Source organism: Balaenoptera musculus, chromosome 7 (assembly GCF_009873245.2).
Source record: "Balaenoptera musculus isolate JJ_BM4_2016_0621 chromosome 7, mBalMus1.pri.v3, whole genome shotgun sequence".
NCBI classification, from domain to species: domain Eukaryota; kingdom Metazoa; phylum Chordata; class Mammalia; order Artiodactyla; family Balaenopteridae; genus Balaenoptera; species Balaenoptera musculus.
Window position 1 is genome coordinate 80,578,240 of NC_045791.1, and position 19,741 is coordinate 80,597,980.

The window sequence follows — 19,741 nt, forward strand, 5'->3', positions numbered from 1 at the left end:
CTGAATTATATTTTATACACACACACATTTTTTAACAGCCCTTTTTTATTGTGGTAAAATACACTTAATATAAAATTTGCTATTTTAACCGTTGTAAAATGTACAATTTAGTGGCATTAAGTACATTCCTAATGTTGTGTAATAATCACCACTGTCCAGCTTCAGAACATTTTCATCACCTGAAAAAGAAACCCTGGACCCATTAAGCAGTTACTAGCTATCATCCCTTCCCCCGACCCCTGGCAACCACCAATCTGCCCTCTGTCTCTATGGATTTGCCTATTCTGGATATTTCATATAAATGAAGTCATTCAGTATGTGGCCTTTTGTGCCCAGCTTCTTTCATTTAGCTTAGTGTTTTCACTATGTTGTAGCATGTATCATTACTTTCTTTCCTTTTTATGGCTGAATGATATTCCATTGTGTGGAATGGATGATGGACATCAGGTTGTTTTCCTTGTGGCTGTTGTAAATACTATAGCTGTAAACATCTGTGGACAAGTGTTTGTTTCAACACCTGTTTCTAATTCTCTTGGTTATATACTGGAAGAATTACTGGGTCATATGGTAATTCTGTGTTTATCTTACTGAGGAATTGCCAAACGGTTTTTAACAACAGCTGCATCATTTTACATTCCTATCCGCAATGTTTGAGGGTTCCAGTTTCTCCACAACCTTACCAAGACTTGTCTTTTTTTTTTTGATTATTATGGTCATCCTAGTGGGTGTGCAGTGATATCTTATGATTTCATTGCAATTCCCTAATGACTAATGACATTGAGTATCTTTGCAGGTACTTGTTGGCCATTTGTATATCTCCTTTAAAGAAATGTTTATTCAAGTCTTTTGCCCATTTTTAAATTGGATTGTTTGACTTTTTGTGGTTGAACTGTAAGAGGTTTTTTTTTTCTCAATAATAGACCCTTATCGGATATATTGTCTATAAATATGTAGGTTGTCTTTTCACTTTCTCCATAGTGGCCTTTGATGCACAAAAGCTTTGAATTTTGAAGTCCAGTTTATCTGTTTCTTTCTTTTGTTGCTTATGTTATTGATGTCTTATCTAAGAAACCATTCCCAAATCCAAGGTCATGAAGACTTACTCCTATTGTTTCCTCTAAGAGCTTTAACTCTTATATTTAGATCTTTGATCCATTTGCAATTATATTATCTTTATTTGTAGTAAAATTATTATTTTGTTTTGAAACTGTATTTGGAATAAACTCCTAAATAGCTAGTTAAGAACGTCCTTGTAACAGTGAAAGAGTAAAATATATCAAGCTATAAGTCTGAAGATTTATGTTCAAATCTTATTCCTGTACCTGTAAATCACATGACATCTTAGGCAAATAATTTAGCCTGTCTTAGATTCCTCAGGTATAAACTGTTGATATGCATAATAACATTGTTTTTTTCCTCAGGGTTGTTTGGGTCAAATGAGATAAGGAATGTGAATGTTTTTATAAAATGGTGCCCCAAAAATGTAAAGTACCTGATAGTTACTCTATTTCAATCAACCAGTCTTTGTAATTTTAAGCTAAGTAGTTTTATTTGTTTACTTATGAATATTCATAGGAAACAAAGTCCAATTCACTGGAAGCTAGCTAACGTAGAAAATTATTCCCGCATGAGACTTAAATTGGTGCCAAATTATAACTTCAAAACCCATGATGAAGCTAGTGCTTTGAGAGATAATCTAGGTGAGTTTCAATGGCTGTTTAATTATTTATTGAAGATAATGAGGGTGTTGGTGGGGATTGGTTATTGTTTTCATTGTTTCAAAATTATTTACTTATGAGAAGGGTGACATTTTATAATTGATATTTAAGTGGTTGTATATGTTGCCTTTGGCCTAGATCTAAAATGACTTCCTATTTCAATTGATAGCAGTTTTTCAAAGAAAAACGTAATTTAAACTCATAAAATTATACTGTAGTTGATGTGAAATGTATCGTCTCTATCTCCATTATGGTATAGTAAAACATGGTCCTTTAACCTTAGCCTTTTGCTTACCAAAACTGAGGCTAATGTTAAATATATTCAATATTTAGAATTCTTAGCAGCTCTTTAGGCCTTTCTTCTGTGACCTGTTCTTCTTATAGAACTCCAGACATTTAGTATCTAGATGAGCCAATGCCTTTTTTCTAGAAAAAAGTGCTTAAAAATGCATAGCCTTGCAGTATATCAAAACAGATTTTAAAGAGTTTCTATAATTCTTATGAAGTCCTTCCTTTATAGCCATCTGACTGGGCATCTGTGCACCTTGTGTTTAATGACTAAGTTATAGATGAAATAAGTACCAGTTTTTTAATCTTACTTTTTAAAATTGCCTTAATATATTGGCCAGTACAGTAAATGCCATAAAATTGAGAGCTATGATGCCTGCCATTTAGAGTCTTATATTCTGAAATAAATCAGACACAGCACGTGATTTCCCTTAATGTAAAATAATGGCCTTGTCCATGGTGCAAAGAGTGTCTTACACAGGAACGGTCAGTGCGTATAGCTTGTCTTCCCAGTATATGTCCTGAGACTATTATACTTTCTCTACCTCTTAAAATTTTATACTTATCATGCAGAAAACATCTTTTGGTGAATGACTTCAATTTAGTAATATTTAAGGAAGAGTGTTCTCTATTTTTTCTTCATTTTTGCCAAGAAATCCCACTCTCGGAAATTCCCTGTCCCTTTCCCTCCTTCTTCAACCCTCTTACACATGTATACAGGTATAATTTTATGTTTCTTCTTCTTGGTCTCAGTTGTTTTAAGTCCAGGAAAACCAGTGTCCTTTCTCTTTTTCCATCTCTGTTTCTTTCTTTACCTAGTTTTCAAAATTATCGCAAGTATAATGATGATAATAAAATTGTATAGAAGAAAAAAATCATACATTTCAAAGTGAAATTGGGGGAATTCCCTGGCAGTCCAGTGGTTAGGACTCCACGCTTTTATTGCCGAGGGCCCGGGTTCAATCCCTGGTCAGGGAACTAAGATTCCACAAGCCGCACAGCATGGCCAAATAAATAAATAAATATTTTAAAAAGTGAAATTGGTAATAGTATAAAGCCAGTGGCATCAGTCTTTAAAACTCTTTAAAGTTCCTTGAAGTTTACTTCAGAATTAACTGCAGAATGTTTTACCTACTCCATATATTTGTTTATAAGTATTTTCATCAGTATTTTTCTATTTGTATCAGATTATCTAGACTTGTATGTTATCAAAGCAGATTTATAAAAGAGAAATGCAGCTGTACATTAGGTTAATTCATTTTGTATGTCAGAGCAAGGATACCATTTGAGAAATTAAGGGAGGTTTTGTCATCTTTACAGTGTTTTGTTATTTAGCATGAATTATTTTTATTATACACATGAAATGTCTTTATTCATAGTTAAACATATAAATTTTTTCCAGTCCTACCTACACATTATGCATATATTTTTATTACTATTCTTATGCCACCAGATAATTGAGAGATGAATGTGCAATAAGAATAGCTACCATTTATTTATTTTATGTGTGATGTGATGTATCTCCATTTCACAGTTGCAAAAACATAGATTCAGAGGGGTCATGTGGTTAATAAATGGCAGAATAGAATTTGAATTTAAGTTTACCATTTCACAGCCCATCTTATTTCCATTACACTAGCTCTGCCTTCTTACATTATTGCATAGTTCATGACATTTGTTGCATATATGTGTATCAGAATTATCTCTTAAATTCCATGCACTCCAGAAAGGAACACTTCAGCTTTTGGTCTTTGTATTATCTTGCAGTTAAAAATAATTTGTCACATTCTTTCTTAATATTTCTGTAGTACAAATGCACAGTAAAAATAATTCCATTGAATTAATGTAGTGAGAATAATTCTTTAACTTACTTAGTGGTATGCTTTAGAAGTAAATATAATTAAAGAGATTACTTGGCCTGTTTCTGAAACATAAATAATACCATCATTAAAGGTAAATACCATCTTTTAAAACATTTATTCCTTGTATTATATGTATAATAATTTTTAAAAGTCACAGTCAAGCAGCATAGATAACTCTAAATCACGTATAAAAACTTCTCTGTAGTAAGTCGCTTATCTTAGAAAATTTCAAGTACCTTCTTTACTTATACACATTATTCATATAATTAACAGTCAGAAATTACAGAAGGACTGTGATATGATTTTCCTACTTTGTGTTTAACAAACATTTTATGTTTAAACAGGTATCCAGCACTCGCAGCCTTCCAGTGATTCACTGCTTTTGGAAGTAGTGAAACAAGTAAAAGTTAGTGATATGGAGGAGGATAAACTAGATCTTCCTGAAGAGGAAATAACAGCCAGAGTAAATATGTATGTATAAGTACTTGAAAGAATTTAAAATTATTTTATTCTGAGAAATGGGATTATAAAATTGTGGAAAATATTTGCTTGAAATTCTAATACTATGCATTCCCAGAATCCAACAATTGATACTATATATCAGCTGTTAGGAGTCTATTAGTGTTAACTGAAACTATTGAAGAAGGCTTCTTAGGACTGGGTTAATTTGGAGCTGGACCTTGAAACTAGAAAATATTTTGAGCCGAATGATAATGAAAATGTATCATATTTATGGGATACAGCTGAGGTATTTATTTGGAAAGTACAGTGTGAAATATAAACTTTTAAGCAAAAGGAAGAAATTATAAAGATAAAAGCAGAAGTCCATGAAAGAGAAAACCAAAAAACAAAAAGAAAGATCAAAGAAAACAAAAGTTGGTTATTAAAAATCAGATAACCAAACAATAAACCTCCAGCCAGACTGGTTAGGAAATAAAGACAGCATAAATTACCAGTATCAGAGTATCAGGAATGAAAGAGGAGATAACATTACAAATACTAAAATGATTGAAAAGAAATACATTAAAATAAGTAAAAGGAAATGATAGGGACTTCCCTGGTGGTCCAGTGGGTAAGACTCCGCACTCCCAATGCAGGGTGCCTAGATTTGATCCCTGGTCAGGGAACTAGATCCCGCATGCATGCTGCAACTATAAGAGTTTGCATGCCGCAACTTAAGAGTCCACATGCCGCAACTAAGTCCGCATTCTGCAACTAAAAGATCCCACATGCCGCAACTAAAGATCCTGCATGCCTCAATGAAGATCCCATGTGCAGCAACTAAGACCCAGCACAGCCTAAACAAATAAATAAATATTAAAAAAAAATTCCAGACATCATTAAAAAAAAAAAAAAGGGAATGGCAACTTTATGCCAATAAATTTGACAATTTAAATGAAATGGACAAATTCCTTGAAAGATATAAATTATCAAACCTCTCCCAGGAAAAAATAGCCTTAGATATATTTTAAAATTTTGAATTTGTAGTTTAAAAACTTCCCCTAAACAAATATAAAACATATTCATTTTCTTATCTCTCCTTTGTGTTATTATTACCATACATATTAAACCTGTATATGTTTTAAGCCCAGCAGTACAGTTTAATGCAGTTACTGTTTTATGCACTTGTCTTTAAATCAGTTAAGAGAAGAAAAAGCTATGTAATTATGCTTTCCTTTATATTTCCCTGCATATTTACCTACTTATACACTTCATTTCTTGGTGTGCATTCAGATTACCATCTGGTGCCATTTCCTTTTAAGCCTGAAGGACTTCCTTTAGTATTCCTTGTAAGGAAGTTCTATAAGCCACAAATTCTCTTAGTCTTTTGTTATCTGTGGAGATTTTTATTTTGTCTTCATTTTTGACTACTTTTTTAAAAATTGAGATATATTTTTTGAAAATTGAGATTCACTTAACGTAAAATTGACTACGTTAAAGTGCACAGTTCAGTGGTTTTTTAGTATATTCACAGAGTTGTGCAACATCACCACTATCTAGTCCAAGAACATTTCCATCACCCCAAAAGGAGATCTTATACCTTTCAACAGTCAGTCCCAATTTTCTCTCCTCACATCCTCTAGCAACCACTAATTGGCTTTCTTTCTCTATGGATTTGCCTATTTTGAACATTTCATGTATTTCATTCAATATGTTGTTTTTTTATGTCTGGCTTTTTTCATTCAGTTTAATGTTTCCATCCGTTTGTTTTTATGGCTGAATAATATTCCATTATATGGATATACAGTTTTTGTTTATCCATTCAGCAGTTGATGGACATTTATGTAGTTTCTATTTTTTTTTTGGCTATTATGAATAATACTGCCTTGAATATTCATGTATACATTTTTGTATCAACTTATGTTTTCATTTATCTTGGGTATAAAAAAAACTAGGAGTGGATTTTGCTGATCATGTGTTAATTCTATGTTTAACCTTTTGAGGAATTGTGAAACTTTTCACAATGACTATACCATTTTACATTCCCTCAGCAATGTATGAAAGTTCTAATTTCTCCAAATCTACCCCAACTTCTACTAGTCTCTGTTTTTTTTTTTTAATTTATGGTACCATCCTAGAATGTTAGAGGTGGTATCTTGTGATTTTAATTTGCATTTCCCTAGTGACTAATGATGCTGAACATCTTTTTATGTATTTGTTGGCCGTTTATATGTCTTTTTTGGAGAAATCTTTATGCAGATCCTTTGCCTATTTTTTAATTGGGTTGTCTTTTAGTTATTGAGTAAGTGTTCTTTACATATTTTAGCAACAAGTCCCTTATTAGATAGGATTTACAAAAATGTTCTCCCACTGAATTGTTTTTTTTTTTACTTTCTGTTGGTATCTTTTGATGTACAAAAATTTTTAATTTTGATGAATTCCCTTTCATCTATTTTTTTCTAAGAGTTTTATATTTTATCTCTTATGTTAGGTCTTTAATCCATTTTGAGTTAACTATTGTATGTGGTGTGATGTGTAGGGGTCCATATTAATTCTTTTACATGTGACTCTAGTTGCCCCAGCACCATTGCTTTTTCTTTTGAACATAGTTTTGCCAGATATAGAATTCTTTATTGACAGTTTTTTGCCTTTCAACATTTTGAATATGTCTTTCCACTACCTTCTGGTTTTCACTACCTTTTGTTTTTGATGAGAAATGTGCTATTAACCTTTTTTATTGTGTCCTGTATTGTCATGCTTTTAGGTTATTCTTTTTGTCCTTGGCTTTTAGTACCTTGGCTTTAGGACCATGTATGGTTATCTTTGTGTTTATCTTGCTTGGAGTTCATTGAGCTTCTTGGATGTATAGATTAATTTTTTTCATATTTGAGAAGTTGCCAGCATTATTCTTTCAAATATATTTTGGCCCTTTTTCTCTGCTCTCTCCTTCTGGGTCTCCCTTTGCACATATGTTGTTTTGCTTGATGGTGACTCTTTGAGGTTCTTTCATTCTGCTTGATTCTTTTTTCTTTGTGTTCTTCAGATTGGACAGTTTCTTTTGATCTATCTTCAAGAGCCCTGCTTCTTTCTCCTGCAAGTTCAAATATGCTGTTGAGTCCTTCTGGTGAATTTTTTGTTTAGTTATTTTGCTTTTCAATTTCAGATTTCTCGTTTGGTTCCTTTTTAAAATATATATATAATTTCTATCTTTGTATCAATAATACTCTATTTGACTAGGGTTTTTTGCCGTAATGCACTTTGGTTCTTTAAACATAGTTTCCTTTAGTTCTTTTCATGTATTTTTATGATAGCTACCTTGAAGTCTTTGTCTACTAAGTTGAACATCTGAGGTCCCCCAGAGACAGTTCTTTTTACTGCTTTTGAGTTAATGGCCCATATTTTCCTGTTTCTTCCTATGTCTCATAATTTTTGTGAAAACCATACATTTTAGATAAATTATAGCCACTTTGGTTTCTAATCTCCTCCCTTGATGCTGGTTGTTGTTGTTGTATTTTTGTTTGTTTAGTGACTTTTCTAGATTAAGTCTGTGGAGTCCATTTTACCTGCAGTGAATGCCACTGATATCTGTACTTACTGGGTTTTTGTTTTGTTTTATTTTTAAAGCCTTGCTTACTAGGGGTTGCCCCTGGGTCAGCATAGCTTAGTGGTCAGCCAGTGATTAGTTTGTTTTTTGTGTTTAAACCCCTTGATCAGTAAGACTGCCACTCTTTGCCAGTGGATCTGTATGTGGTTTAGAGAATGCATTCAAATTTGATGATTTACACATCTGCCCTGACTTTTACTTGTTATGATTATAAAGCCTCACATTCAGCCAAGAATGAGTAGCTAAGTCTCAAGTATATAATTTATTCCAGACATCACTTTGTTTAGGTTATAAACAACACATGGCAAATATTTCTCAGAACTTATTTTAATACTATAAATTGACCAGGGTCATGGGACTTCCCTGGTGGCACAGTGGTTAAGAATCCACCTGCCAATGCAGGGGACGCGGGTTCGATCCCTGGTCTGGGAAGATCCCACATGCTGCGGAGCAACTAAGCCCATGTGCCACAACTACTGAGCCTGCGCTCTAGAGTTTGCGATCCATAGCTACTGAGCCCGTGTGCCACAACTACTGAAGCCTGCGCGCCTAGAGTCTGTGCTCCACAGCAAGAGAAGCCACCGCAATGAGAAGCCCACACACTGCAACGAAGAGTAGCCTCCACTCGCCGCAACTAGAGAAAGCCCATGCACAGCAACGAAGACCCAATGCAGCCATAAATAAATAAATAAATAAATAAATAAATAAATTTATTAAAAAAAAATTGACCAGGTTCAATAATATCCTTTGTTGGCATAAGCAGGTTTTTTGGTTAATATAATTTTAGTAATTTTAAAATATGTCCTTGATTATTTTCAGGGAACTGGGTGGGGTAGTTATCTAGGGAGCTATCTTTGGTTTTGGTAGATTTTTTAGTCAGCCTTTTAATAGGATTTTATTTTCTTTCTTCAAGGACTAGTGAATTCAGTGGATGTCAGTCTCATTCATTTTCAAATGAAAAGCCAAAACTCTTTGTTTCATAGAATAGAAATAACCTTCAGACTATTTACTCTCTCAGGTCACTTATTTCTCTATTTCATCACTGTGAATATTGGAATTTCACTATTTAGGAAAACGTTCTCAGTTTTTTTTTTAAGCTTAGCTTTAATGGTTGCAATATTCCCAGTTAGGTTGGTGATACTTGTAGAGCTTCTCTTCGAAATCCATTGGAAACAAAATTAGATTTAGTCATTGCTATCCTGGAAATGAGGCAAATGTGAAATATCTAGGACCAGAGAGCAGCTGGCTTGAAGGATATACTTGAATAACATTCCATGAGTCATAGGAGTTCTCATTTCTGTACTTTGCAGTTAAAAGTCACCTAGGTCACCAGAAGACTGTCCCTTCCCAGTTATTTCCTCCAAAAAAAAAATTGATAACAGTCCTCCAAATATGAGATGACTTCACTTTAAGTATGGTGTGGCAATAGTGGCTCCTTGTGTTATCTCCATTTACACTATCAGGGGATGCTATGATGATGATGCTCTAGCTTTTGTTGCTCTTGAAACATCTCATTTTACAGTTTAAGAATCAATCATAATACTTCTAATATTTATGAAACACCACTAATGATACAGTCCTTTATTCACAGATTCATTTATTCCCTGGGTCAATTCATGTCTGCCAAATATAACAAAAAAACATGACCAGTATTGCTGCATGTTTGAACCATCCTCTACCAGTAGTATTGAAGATTCACTATATTTTGTTTTAACGGGTCATATACAATTGAAATGTAAAACATATGTTTTTTGAAACTTAGTTATTGGGTAATAAGTATATTTGGACATATTTAAGTAATTTCATATGCAGTGGAATGGTTTTTGTAGAAAATTCAAGTACTCTTTCTTGGATAGTGATTTTACAGACACGAGATTCATATTTGAATATGATGTTATTTTCCATTTACACAGAATACATTGTTGGATGTTTTTTGTTTGGTTGGTTTTTGTTTTTACAGTGATGAGAAAGAAGAACAGGATCAAAAAGAAAAATTGGTGTTGTTGGAAGACTGTGAACTCATTACAATAATTGACATAATTCCTGGCAGATTAGAAATCACTACTCAACACATTTACTTCTATGATGGCAGCATTGAAAAAGAGGACGGTGAGGAGTTCTGGGGGAATAATTTCTGTTGTTCAATAGTTAAGTATCCAGTTTATCAATCATTAATGAGAAGAAAGCGATAAGGTGGGACTGTAGAATTGTAGTCTACCATGTAAAAGGAGACATGGAAAGTCAGTATGGAATTAAATTTATTATCAACAATGTACTGAAGGGAATGCTTCCTTTTTATTATCAATGTTTTTAAAAAGGTTTGGCTACAGGGGATTGCTATAAACTTGTTATAAAATACAATTTTACTTTTATTTATATGTACACTTGTTCCTAGAGGCTTTTCACCTAATCCTTTATCTGAAAATAAAAAGATATTTAAATCTAAGCTGCCAACATAAAGAGAAAAGGAAAAATGTTTCTAAGATATAACATTCAGAGTCATTCTCTGTTCCAATGGAAAGGAAGTAGAAAAGCTATAGAATTTTAAAATAGTCTTAAAAGAAACAATTTAAACATCCAATAAATTTAACAAATGGTTTTCATCATACAGAAACTGAATTCCTTTTCCGTAGTGCTAGTTTTGTCAGGAACTAGGAGATATTTTCTGCATAGCATGAGTAACTTTTTGTGGTACCCCAGTCACAAGATTGTTTCTGTTTTCAGGACTAGGCTTTGATTTCAAGTGGCCTCACTCTCAAGTTCGAGAGATCCACCTACGACGGTACAACTTAAGGAGGTCAGCCCTTGAGATTTTTCATGTTGACCAATCCAACTACTTTCTCAATTTCAAAAAAGAGGTATGTAAGATGCTACCTTTCTGGAAGCCCCAGACTGTTAGCTTGAAATTATTTTCCAACTAGTGAGCTGTAATGAAACTTCACAACTCTGCTCTTTCATCGAGTCAAAATATATATTAGAGAAAAAAAAATACATACCTTTGGGACTAAGCAGTATATGCATTTTTGTTGGAACTTATGTGCAGGTGTTTGGAGGATATTTGTTTTCAGTTTTTATATATAGGTAGATAAAAAAGTCAATAGAATATTGAGTGTCAGCTAATAGGTGTCTCACAGTATCCAGTTATGAAATAATATGCAATATATATGATATAACTGGATTTATGAAATTAGGCTGAGTTCAATTCAACAATAGTGGAGCCTGTGTAATCAGGAAGAATAATGGAACATGTCGTTTTTCTAGGAATAGAGTAAATTCTTAAATAGTGTAAGTGGTTAAGAGATTGCCACTGAAGCAGGTTACCTGGATCCAAGATCATTCCACCACCAGCTCTGTAACCTTTGACCCCTTACTTGCCCGCAGCCTTCCTTCCCTCTGCCATATACTTGAGGTCAGACTTATATCACAGTCTGATAGCTCTCTCCACCTTGCCTACCTTTCTCTCCATTTTCTCTCACTGTCATCTCTCCTAATAAAATCCTGCATTTTCAATTCTGTCTTAGCATTTGCTTCTCAGATGACCTGGATTAGCATAGTCAATAACTAAGTTTCTGTTCATTTGTGAGTTCCAGGTTTATTTGTAGATGATTTGATTCAGACATTTAAAGAGCATTTTTATATTTTTACAAAAAGATAATTTTTTACTATTAATAATAAATTTCCCCCATAGGAAAATACAATGTATGTGTTTTTTAGAAAGCTATTTTATGTAAGTAAACCAAGCACACTCCTATTGAATACTATACTTTTGTAAATAGTTTTTTGTTTCTTTATTTGTTTTTAGATCTAGTGGTATGTATTTTGTTCCATTTATTTAATTCATTCTTTTGGTGGATTTGGGGCATAATAAGTTCGATTCTTATTGGTAGATATAAGATGCTAGAAGGGTATACAGGGAGAAATGACAAATATCTCCAGTTGGAAATATAAGTGTAAGGTAGACGTTAGGGTGGTAAATATCGATCTGGAATCAGGAGCATATGGGTAACAGATGAAATTATGACAGAAAATAATGTCACCTCATGAGCAGAACAGACAAGAAAAGGAGTAGATGATGGTGGAACTCATGTCAGTTTAAGGAGCAGGTAAAGGAAAAGGAGTTGGTGAGAGACTGAGAAGGATGATCAGAGAGTGATGTAAGACATGGAGAGTAGTGTCCTGGATGATACGTAGGGGAGAGTTTTAGGTGGTGATCAGTAGGGTCTAATGACATGTATCAATAGAATGAAGCCCAAAACAGATCATCGAATTGGAAAATGAGGTCAACTGCACTGAAACAGTTCATCCAGATTGCTATGACAAAATTACCATACACTGGATGGCTTAAACAACAAATATTTATTTCTCTTAGTTCTGGACTGAAAGCTGGAAGTTCAAGAGCAGGATGCCAGTGCAGTCAGGTTCTTGGTGAACACCTTCCTCCTGGTTAACAGATGCTGTATCCTTACACGGTGGGCAGAGAGGGAGAAGGAGAGAGAGGATGAGAGAGAGAGAGAAAGAGCTAGCTCTCTGGTCTTTTTTTTTTTCTTTTTTTTAATTTTTAAATTTTATTTTATTTACGTTTTTATACAGCAGGTCCTTATTAGTCATCAATTTTATACACATCAGTGTATACATGTCAATCCCAATCGCCCAATTCATCACACCACCATCCCCACCCCCCCCACGGCATTCCCCCCTTGGTGTCCATACGTTTCTTCTCTACATCCGTGTCTCAATTTCTGCCCTGCAAACCGGTTCATCTGTACGATTTTTCTAGGTTCCACATGTATGCGTTAATATACGATATTTGTTTTTCTCTTTCTGACTTACTTCACTCTGTATGACAGTCTCTAGATCCATCCACGTCTCTACAAATGACCCAATTTCGTTCCTTTTTATGGCTGAGTAATATTCCATCGTATATATGTACCACATCTTCTTTACTTATTTGTCTGTTGATGGGCATTTAGGTTGCTTCCATGAACTGGCTATTGTAAATAGTGCTGCAGTGAACATTGGGGTGCATGGGTCTTTTTGAATTATGGTTTTCTCTGGGTATATGCCCAGTAGTGGGATTGCTGGGTCATATGGTAATTCTATTTTTAGTTTTTTAAGGAACCTCCATACTGTTCTCCGTAGTGGCTGTATCAATTTACATTCCCACCAACAGTGCAAGAGGGTTCCCTTTTCTCCACACCCTCTCCAGCATTTGTTGTTTGTAGATTTTCTGATGATGCCCATTCTAACTGGTGTGAGGTGATACCTCATTGTAGTTTTGATTTGCATTTCTCTAATAATTAGTGATGTTGAGCAGCTTTTCATGTGCTTCTTGGCCATCTGTATGTCTTCTTTGGAGAAATGTCTATTTAGGTCTTCTGCCCATTTTTGGATTGGGTTGCTTGTTTTTTTCATATTGAGCTGCATGAGCTGTTTATATATTTTGGAGATTAATCCTTTGTCCGTTGATTCGTTTGCAAATATTTTCTCCCATTCTGAGGGCTGTCTTTTCGTCTTGTTTATGGTTTCCTTTGCTGTGCAAAAGCTTTGAAGTTTCATGAGGTCCCATTTGTTTATTTTTGTTTTTATTTCCATTACTCTAGGAGGTGGAGCAAAAAAGATCTTGCTGTGATTTATGTCAAAGAGTGTTCTTCCTATGTTTTCCTTTAAGAGTTTTATAGTGTCCGGTCTTACATTTAGGTCTCTAATCCATTTTGAGTTTATTTTTGTGTATGGTGTTAGGGAGTGTTCTAATTTCATTCTTTTACATGTAGCTGTCCAGTTTTCCCAGCACCACTTATTGAAGAGACTGTCTTTTCTCCTTTGTATATCCTTGCCTCCTTTGTCATAGATTAGTTGACCATAGGTGCGTGGGTTTATCTCTGGGCTTTCTATCTTGTTACATTGATCTCTGTTTCTGTTTTTGTGCCAGTACCATATTTTCTTCATTACTGTAGCTTTGTAGTATAGTCTGAAGTCAGGGAGTCTTATTCCTCCAGCTCCGTTTTTTTCCCTCAAGACTGCTTTGGCTATTCGGGGTCTTTAGTGTCTCCATACAAATTTTAAGATTTTTTGTTCTAGTTCCGTTAAAAATGCCATTGGTAATTTGATAGGCATTACATTGAATCTGTAGATTGCTTTGGATAGTATAGTCATTTTCACAATATTGATTCTTCCAGTCCAAGAACATGGTATATCTCTCCATCTGTTGGTATCATCTTTAATTTCTTTCATCAGTGTCTTATAGTTTTCTGCATACAGGTCTTTTGTCTCTTTAGGTAGGTTTATTCCTAGGTATTTTATTCTTTTTGTTGCAGTGGTAAATGAGAGTGTTTCCTTAATTTCTCTTTCAGATTTTTCATCATTAGTGTATAGGAATGCAAGAGATTTCTGTGCATTAATTTTGTATCCTGCAGCTTTACCAAATTCATTGATTAGCTCTAGTAGTTCTCTGGTGGCATCTTTAGGATTCTCTATGTGTAGTATCATGTCACCTGCAAACAGTGACAGTTTTACTTCTTCTTTTCCAATTTGGATTCCTTTTATTTCTTTTTCTTCTCTGATTGCCATGGCTAGGACTTCCAAAACTATGTTGAATAATAGTGGGGAGAGTGGACATCCTTGTCTTGTTCCTGATCTTAGAGGAAATGCTTTCAGTTTTTCACCACTGAGAATGATGTTTGCTGTGGGTTTGTCATATATGGCCTTTATTATGTTGAGGTAGGTTCCCTCTATGCCCATTTTTGGAGAGTTTTTATCATAAATGGGTATTGAATTTTGTCAAAAGCTTTTTCTGCATCCATTGAGATGATCATGTGGTTTTTATTCTTCAATTTGTTAACATGGTTTATCACATTGATTGATTTACGTATACTGGAGAATCCTTGCATCCCTGGGATAAATCCGTCTTGATCATGGTGTCTGATCCTTTTAATTTGTTGTTGGATTCTGTTTGCTAGTGTTTTGTTGAGGATTTTTGCCTCTATATTCATCAGTGATATTGGTCTGTAATTTTCTTTTTTTGTGGTATCTTTGTCTTGTTTTGGTATCAGGGTGATAGTGGCCTCATAGAATGAGTTTGGGAGTGTTCCTTCCTCCACAATTTTTTGGAAGAGTTTGAGAAGGATGGATGTCAGCTCTTCTCTAAATGTTTGATAGAATTCACCTGTGAAGCCATCTGGTCCTGGACTTTTGTTTGTTGGAAGCTTTTTAGTCACAGTTTCAATTTCATTACTAGTGATTGGTCTGTTCATATTTTCTGTTTCTTCCAGGTTCAGTCTTGGAAGGGTATACCTTTCTAAGAATTTGTCCATTTCTTCCAGGTTGTCCATTTTATTGTCATAGAGTTGCTTGTAGTAGTCTCTTAGGATGCTTTGTATTTCTGTGGTGTCTCTTGTAACTTCTCCTTTTTCATTTCTAATTTTATTGATTTGAGTCCTCTCCCTCTTTTCCTTGATGAGTCTGGCTAATGGTTTATCAATTTTGTTTATCTTCTCAAAGAAGCAGCTTTTAGTTTTATTGATCTTTGCTGTTGTTTTCTTTGTTTCTATTTCGCTTATTTCTGCTCTGATCTTTATGATTTCTTTCCTTCTGCTAACTTTGGGTTTTGTTTGTTCTTCTTTCTCTAGTTCCTTCAGGTTAAGGTTAGATTGTTTATTTGAGATTTTTCTTGTTTCTTGAGGTAGGCTTGTATAGGTATAAACTTCCCTCTTAGTACTGCTTTTGCTGCATCCCATAGGTTTTGGATCGTCGTGTTTTCATTGTCATTTGTCTCTAGGTACTTTTTGATTTCCTCTTTGATTTCTTCAGTGATCTCTTGGTTATTTAGTAACGTATTGCTTAGCCTCCATGTGTTTCTGTTTTTAACGTTTTTTTCCCTGTAATTCATTTCTAATCTCATAGTGTTGTGGTCCAAAAAGATGTTTGATATGATTTTAATTTTCTTAAATTTACTGAGGCTTGATTTGTGACCCAAGATGTGATCAATCCTGGAGAATGTTCCATGCGCACTTGAGAAGAAAGTGTAATCTGCTGTTTCTGGATGGAATGTCCTATAAATATCAATTCAATCTATCTGGTCTATTGTGTCATTTAAAGCTTGTGTTTCCTTATTTATTTTCATTTTGGATGATCTGTCCATTGGTATAAGTGAGGTGTTAAAGTCCCCCACTATTATTGTGTTACTGTCGATTTCCTCTTTTATAGCTGTTAGCAGTTGCCTTGTGTATTGAGGTGCTCCTATGATGGGTGCATATATATTTATAATTGTTATATCTTCTTCTTGGATTGATCCCTTGATCATTGTGTAGTGTCCTTCCTTGTCTCTTGTAACATTCTTTATTTTAAAGTCTATTTTATCTGATATGAGTATAGCTACTCCAGCTTTCTTTTGATTTCCATTTGCATGGAATATCTTTTTCCATCCCCTCACTTTCAGTCTGTATGTGTCCCTAAGTCTGAAGTGGGTCTCTGGTAGACAGCATGTATATGGGTCTTGTTTTTGTATCCATTCAGCAAGCCTGTGTCTTTTGGTTGGAGCATTTAATCTATTTACGTTTAAGGTAATTATCGATATGTATGTTCCTATGACCATTTTCTTAATTGTTTTGGGTTTGTTTTTGTAGGTCCTTTTCTTCTGTTGTGTTTCCCAATTAGAGAAGTTCCTTTAGCATTTGTTGTAGAGCTGGTTTGGTGGTGCTGAATTCTCTTAGCTTTTGCTTATCTGTAAAGCTTTTGATTTCTCCATCAAATTTGAATGAGATCCTTGCTGGGTAGAGTAATCTTGGTGGTAGGTTCTTTCCTTTCATCACTTTAAGTATATCATGCCACTCCCTTCTGGCTTGTAGAATTTGTGCTGAGAAATCAGCTGTTAACCTTTTGGGAGTTCCCTTGTATGTTATTTGTCATTTTTCCCTTGCTGCTTTCAGTAATTTTTCTTTGTCTTTAATTTTTGCCAGTTTGATTACTGTGTGTCTCGGCGTGTTTCTCTTTGGGTTTATCCTGTATGGGACTCTCTGCGCTTCCTGGACTTGGGTGGCTATTTCCTTTCCCATGTTAGGGAAGTTTTCGACTATAACCTCTTCAAATATTTTCTCTCGTCCTTTCTCTCTTCTCCTTCTGGGACCCCTATAATGGGAATGTTGTTGCATTTAATGTTGTCCCAGAGGTCTCTTAGGCTGTCTTCATTTCTTTTCATTCTTTTTCTTTTTTCTGTTCCCCAGCAGTGAATTCCACCATTCTGTCTTCCAGGTCACTTATCCGTTCTTCTGTCTCAGTTATTCTGCTATTGATTCTTTGTAGTGTAGTTTTCATTTCAGTTACTGTATTGTTCCTCTCTGTTTGTTTGTTCTTTAATTCGTCTATGTCTTTGTTAAACATTTCTTGCATCTTCTCGATCTTTGCCTCCATTCTTTTTCCGAGGTCCTGGATCATCTTCACTATCATTATTCTGAATTCTTTTTCTGGAAGGTTGCCTGTCTCCACTTCATTTAGTTGTTTTTCTGGGGTTTTATCTTGTTCCTTCATCTGGTACATAGCCCTCTGCCTTTTCATCTTGTCTATCTTTCTGTGAATGTGGTTTTTGTTCCACAGGCTGCAGGATTATAGGTCTTCTTCTGCTGTCTGCCCTCTGGTGGATGAGGCTATCTCAGAGGCTTGTGCAAGTTCCCTGATGGGAGCGACTGGTGGTGGTTAGAGCTGACTGTTGCTCTGGTGGGCAGAGCTCAGTAAAACTTTAATCTGCTTGACTGCTGATGGGTGTGGCTGGGTTCCGTCCCTGTTGGTTGTTTGGCCTGAGGCAACCCAACACTGGTGCCTACCTGGGCTCTTTGGTGGGGCTAATGGCGGACTCTGGGAGGGCTCACTCCAAGGAGTACTTCCCAGAACTTCTGCTGCCAGTGTCGTTGTCCCCATGGTGAGCCACAGCCACCACCCGCCTCTGCAGGAGACCCTCCAACACTAGCAGATAGGTCTGGTTCAGTCTCCCCTGAGGTCACTGCTCCTTCCCCTGGGTCCTGATGCGCACACTACTTTGTGTGTGTCCTCCAAGAGTGGAGTCTCTGTTTCTCCCAGTCCTGTCGGAGTCCTGCCATCAAATCCCACTAGCCTTCAAAGTCTGATTCTCTAGGAATTCCTCCTCCCGTTGCCAGACCCCGAAGTTGGGAACCTGACGTGGGGCTCAGAACCTTCACTCCAGTGGGTGGACTTCTGTGGTATAAGTGTTCTCCAGTCTGTGAGTCACCCACCCAGCAGTTATGGGATTTGATTTTACTCTGATTACGCCCCTCCTACCGTCTCATTGTGGCTTCTCCTTTGTCTTTGGATGTGGGGTATCTTTTTTGGTGAGTTCCAGTGTCTTCCTGTCGATGATTGTCCAGCAGCTAGTTGTGATTCTGTTGTTCTCGCGAGAGGGAGTGAGAGCATGTCCTTCTCCTCCGCCATCTTGGTTCCTAATCTGTAAATAGTTTTAAAAGCGCATTTGTATGTGGTATCTAAACTTCATAACAATGTTCAGATTGGATATGGCAAATTCCATTCCTTTTTTTATAGATGAGGAAACTGAAGTTCAAAGATTAATTTTATTTCTTTACATTTGCATAACCCTGAGTAATTCACAAAACTGTAAGGGTAGAGATTATTATATTTAATATACAAATGAGACTCAGTAAATTAATTGATTTGCCAAGATGATTAGTAAATGACAGAACTAAATTTGAACTAGAAGTGAAGTAGTTTTTTGATTCAATGTCTGAAAATTATTCCATTACATACTATAAAGTTCTAAAAAAAATACATGTCATAATTTTGTTAAGCCTTGTAAAATAGAGAAGTTAAAACCATAATCTTCTATTTATATGAAACGTTCAGAATTGGCAAATCCATAGTGACGGAAAGTAGTTTAATGGTTGTCAGGGGATGGGAGGGAGTGGAAATTGGGGAGTGATGGCTAGTGAGTATGTAGTTTCTTTTGAGGATGATGAAAATGTTCCAGAGTTAGATAATGTGAATGGTTGCACAACTCTGTGAATATTTTAAAAAACCCACTGAATTGTATATTTAAAAGGGTGAATTTTATGGTATATGAATTATATCTCAATAAATCTGTTCATAAAGCCATACTCCTGGTTTGTCTTGATCAATTTTTAAGCCATAAAGTGCTTTTTTTTTTAATAGGTTAGGAACAAAGTATATAGCAGACTGTTGTCACTTCATTCTCCAAATAGTTATGGAACCAGATCACCACAGGAGTTATTCAAAGCATCAGGATTGACACAGGTAGGAAATTTTAAGTCACTGATTTGGTGTTCATTTTATATCTCAGACTTTTGCTTAGAAGTAAAACTTCCTTCTTTCAATTATTTTATTTTGATTATGCAACTGCTCTTCTTCCATTCAGATTGATCTTATGAATTATCTTTGAATCTTTCTGTTTCCCTCACACATAACAGTGCCCTGTCTCCAGTTCGCATGTCATTCAGTTCATGGGCATATCTTATAAATTCTTCTTTTTTAATAGTGTTCTTTTTAAAAAGCAGCACACAGGATTTTTTTTCTTAATAATAAAAATAATCTGTGCACAAGAAAAAAATGGAAAAATAGAAAAGACACCATGGAAAAAAGGCAAAAAAAAAAAAAAATTCTCCAATCCTTCTATCTGCCAAAGCTAACTGATGCTTTTGTGTATTTTATCCTCACATATTTCCCAACATCTCTTGAATTTACACTGTCCAAAGCCAAAGAAAGGCCCTTGTTTTTTGCTCTCTAGGGTTTTAGTAGTCTTCCAATTAGGTTCTCTTGCCTCCTGGCTCTCTCCTGCCTCCTACATATGTGTT

General features: G+C 35.2%; 1 protein-coding gene across 1 annotated transcript in view; it reads left to right on the top strand.

Moving 5' to 3' along the window:
• The window catches only part of NBEAL1 (neurobeachin like 1), a 165,804-nt gene that overhangs the window by 108,569 nt on the left and 37,494 nt on the right, over window positions 1–19,741 (top strand). The window contains 5 exon segments of the mRNA XM_036857714.1: window positions 1,576–1,700; window positions 4,213–4,339; window positions 9,874–10,022; window positions 10,638–10,771; window positions 19,083–19,184. Of these exon segments, the coding sequence (XP_036713609.1) occupies window positions 1,576–1,700; window positions 4,213–4,339; window positions 9,874–10,022; window positions 10,638–10,771; window positions 19,083–19,184 (637 nt within the window).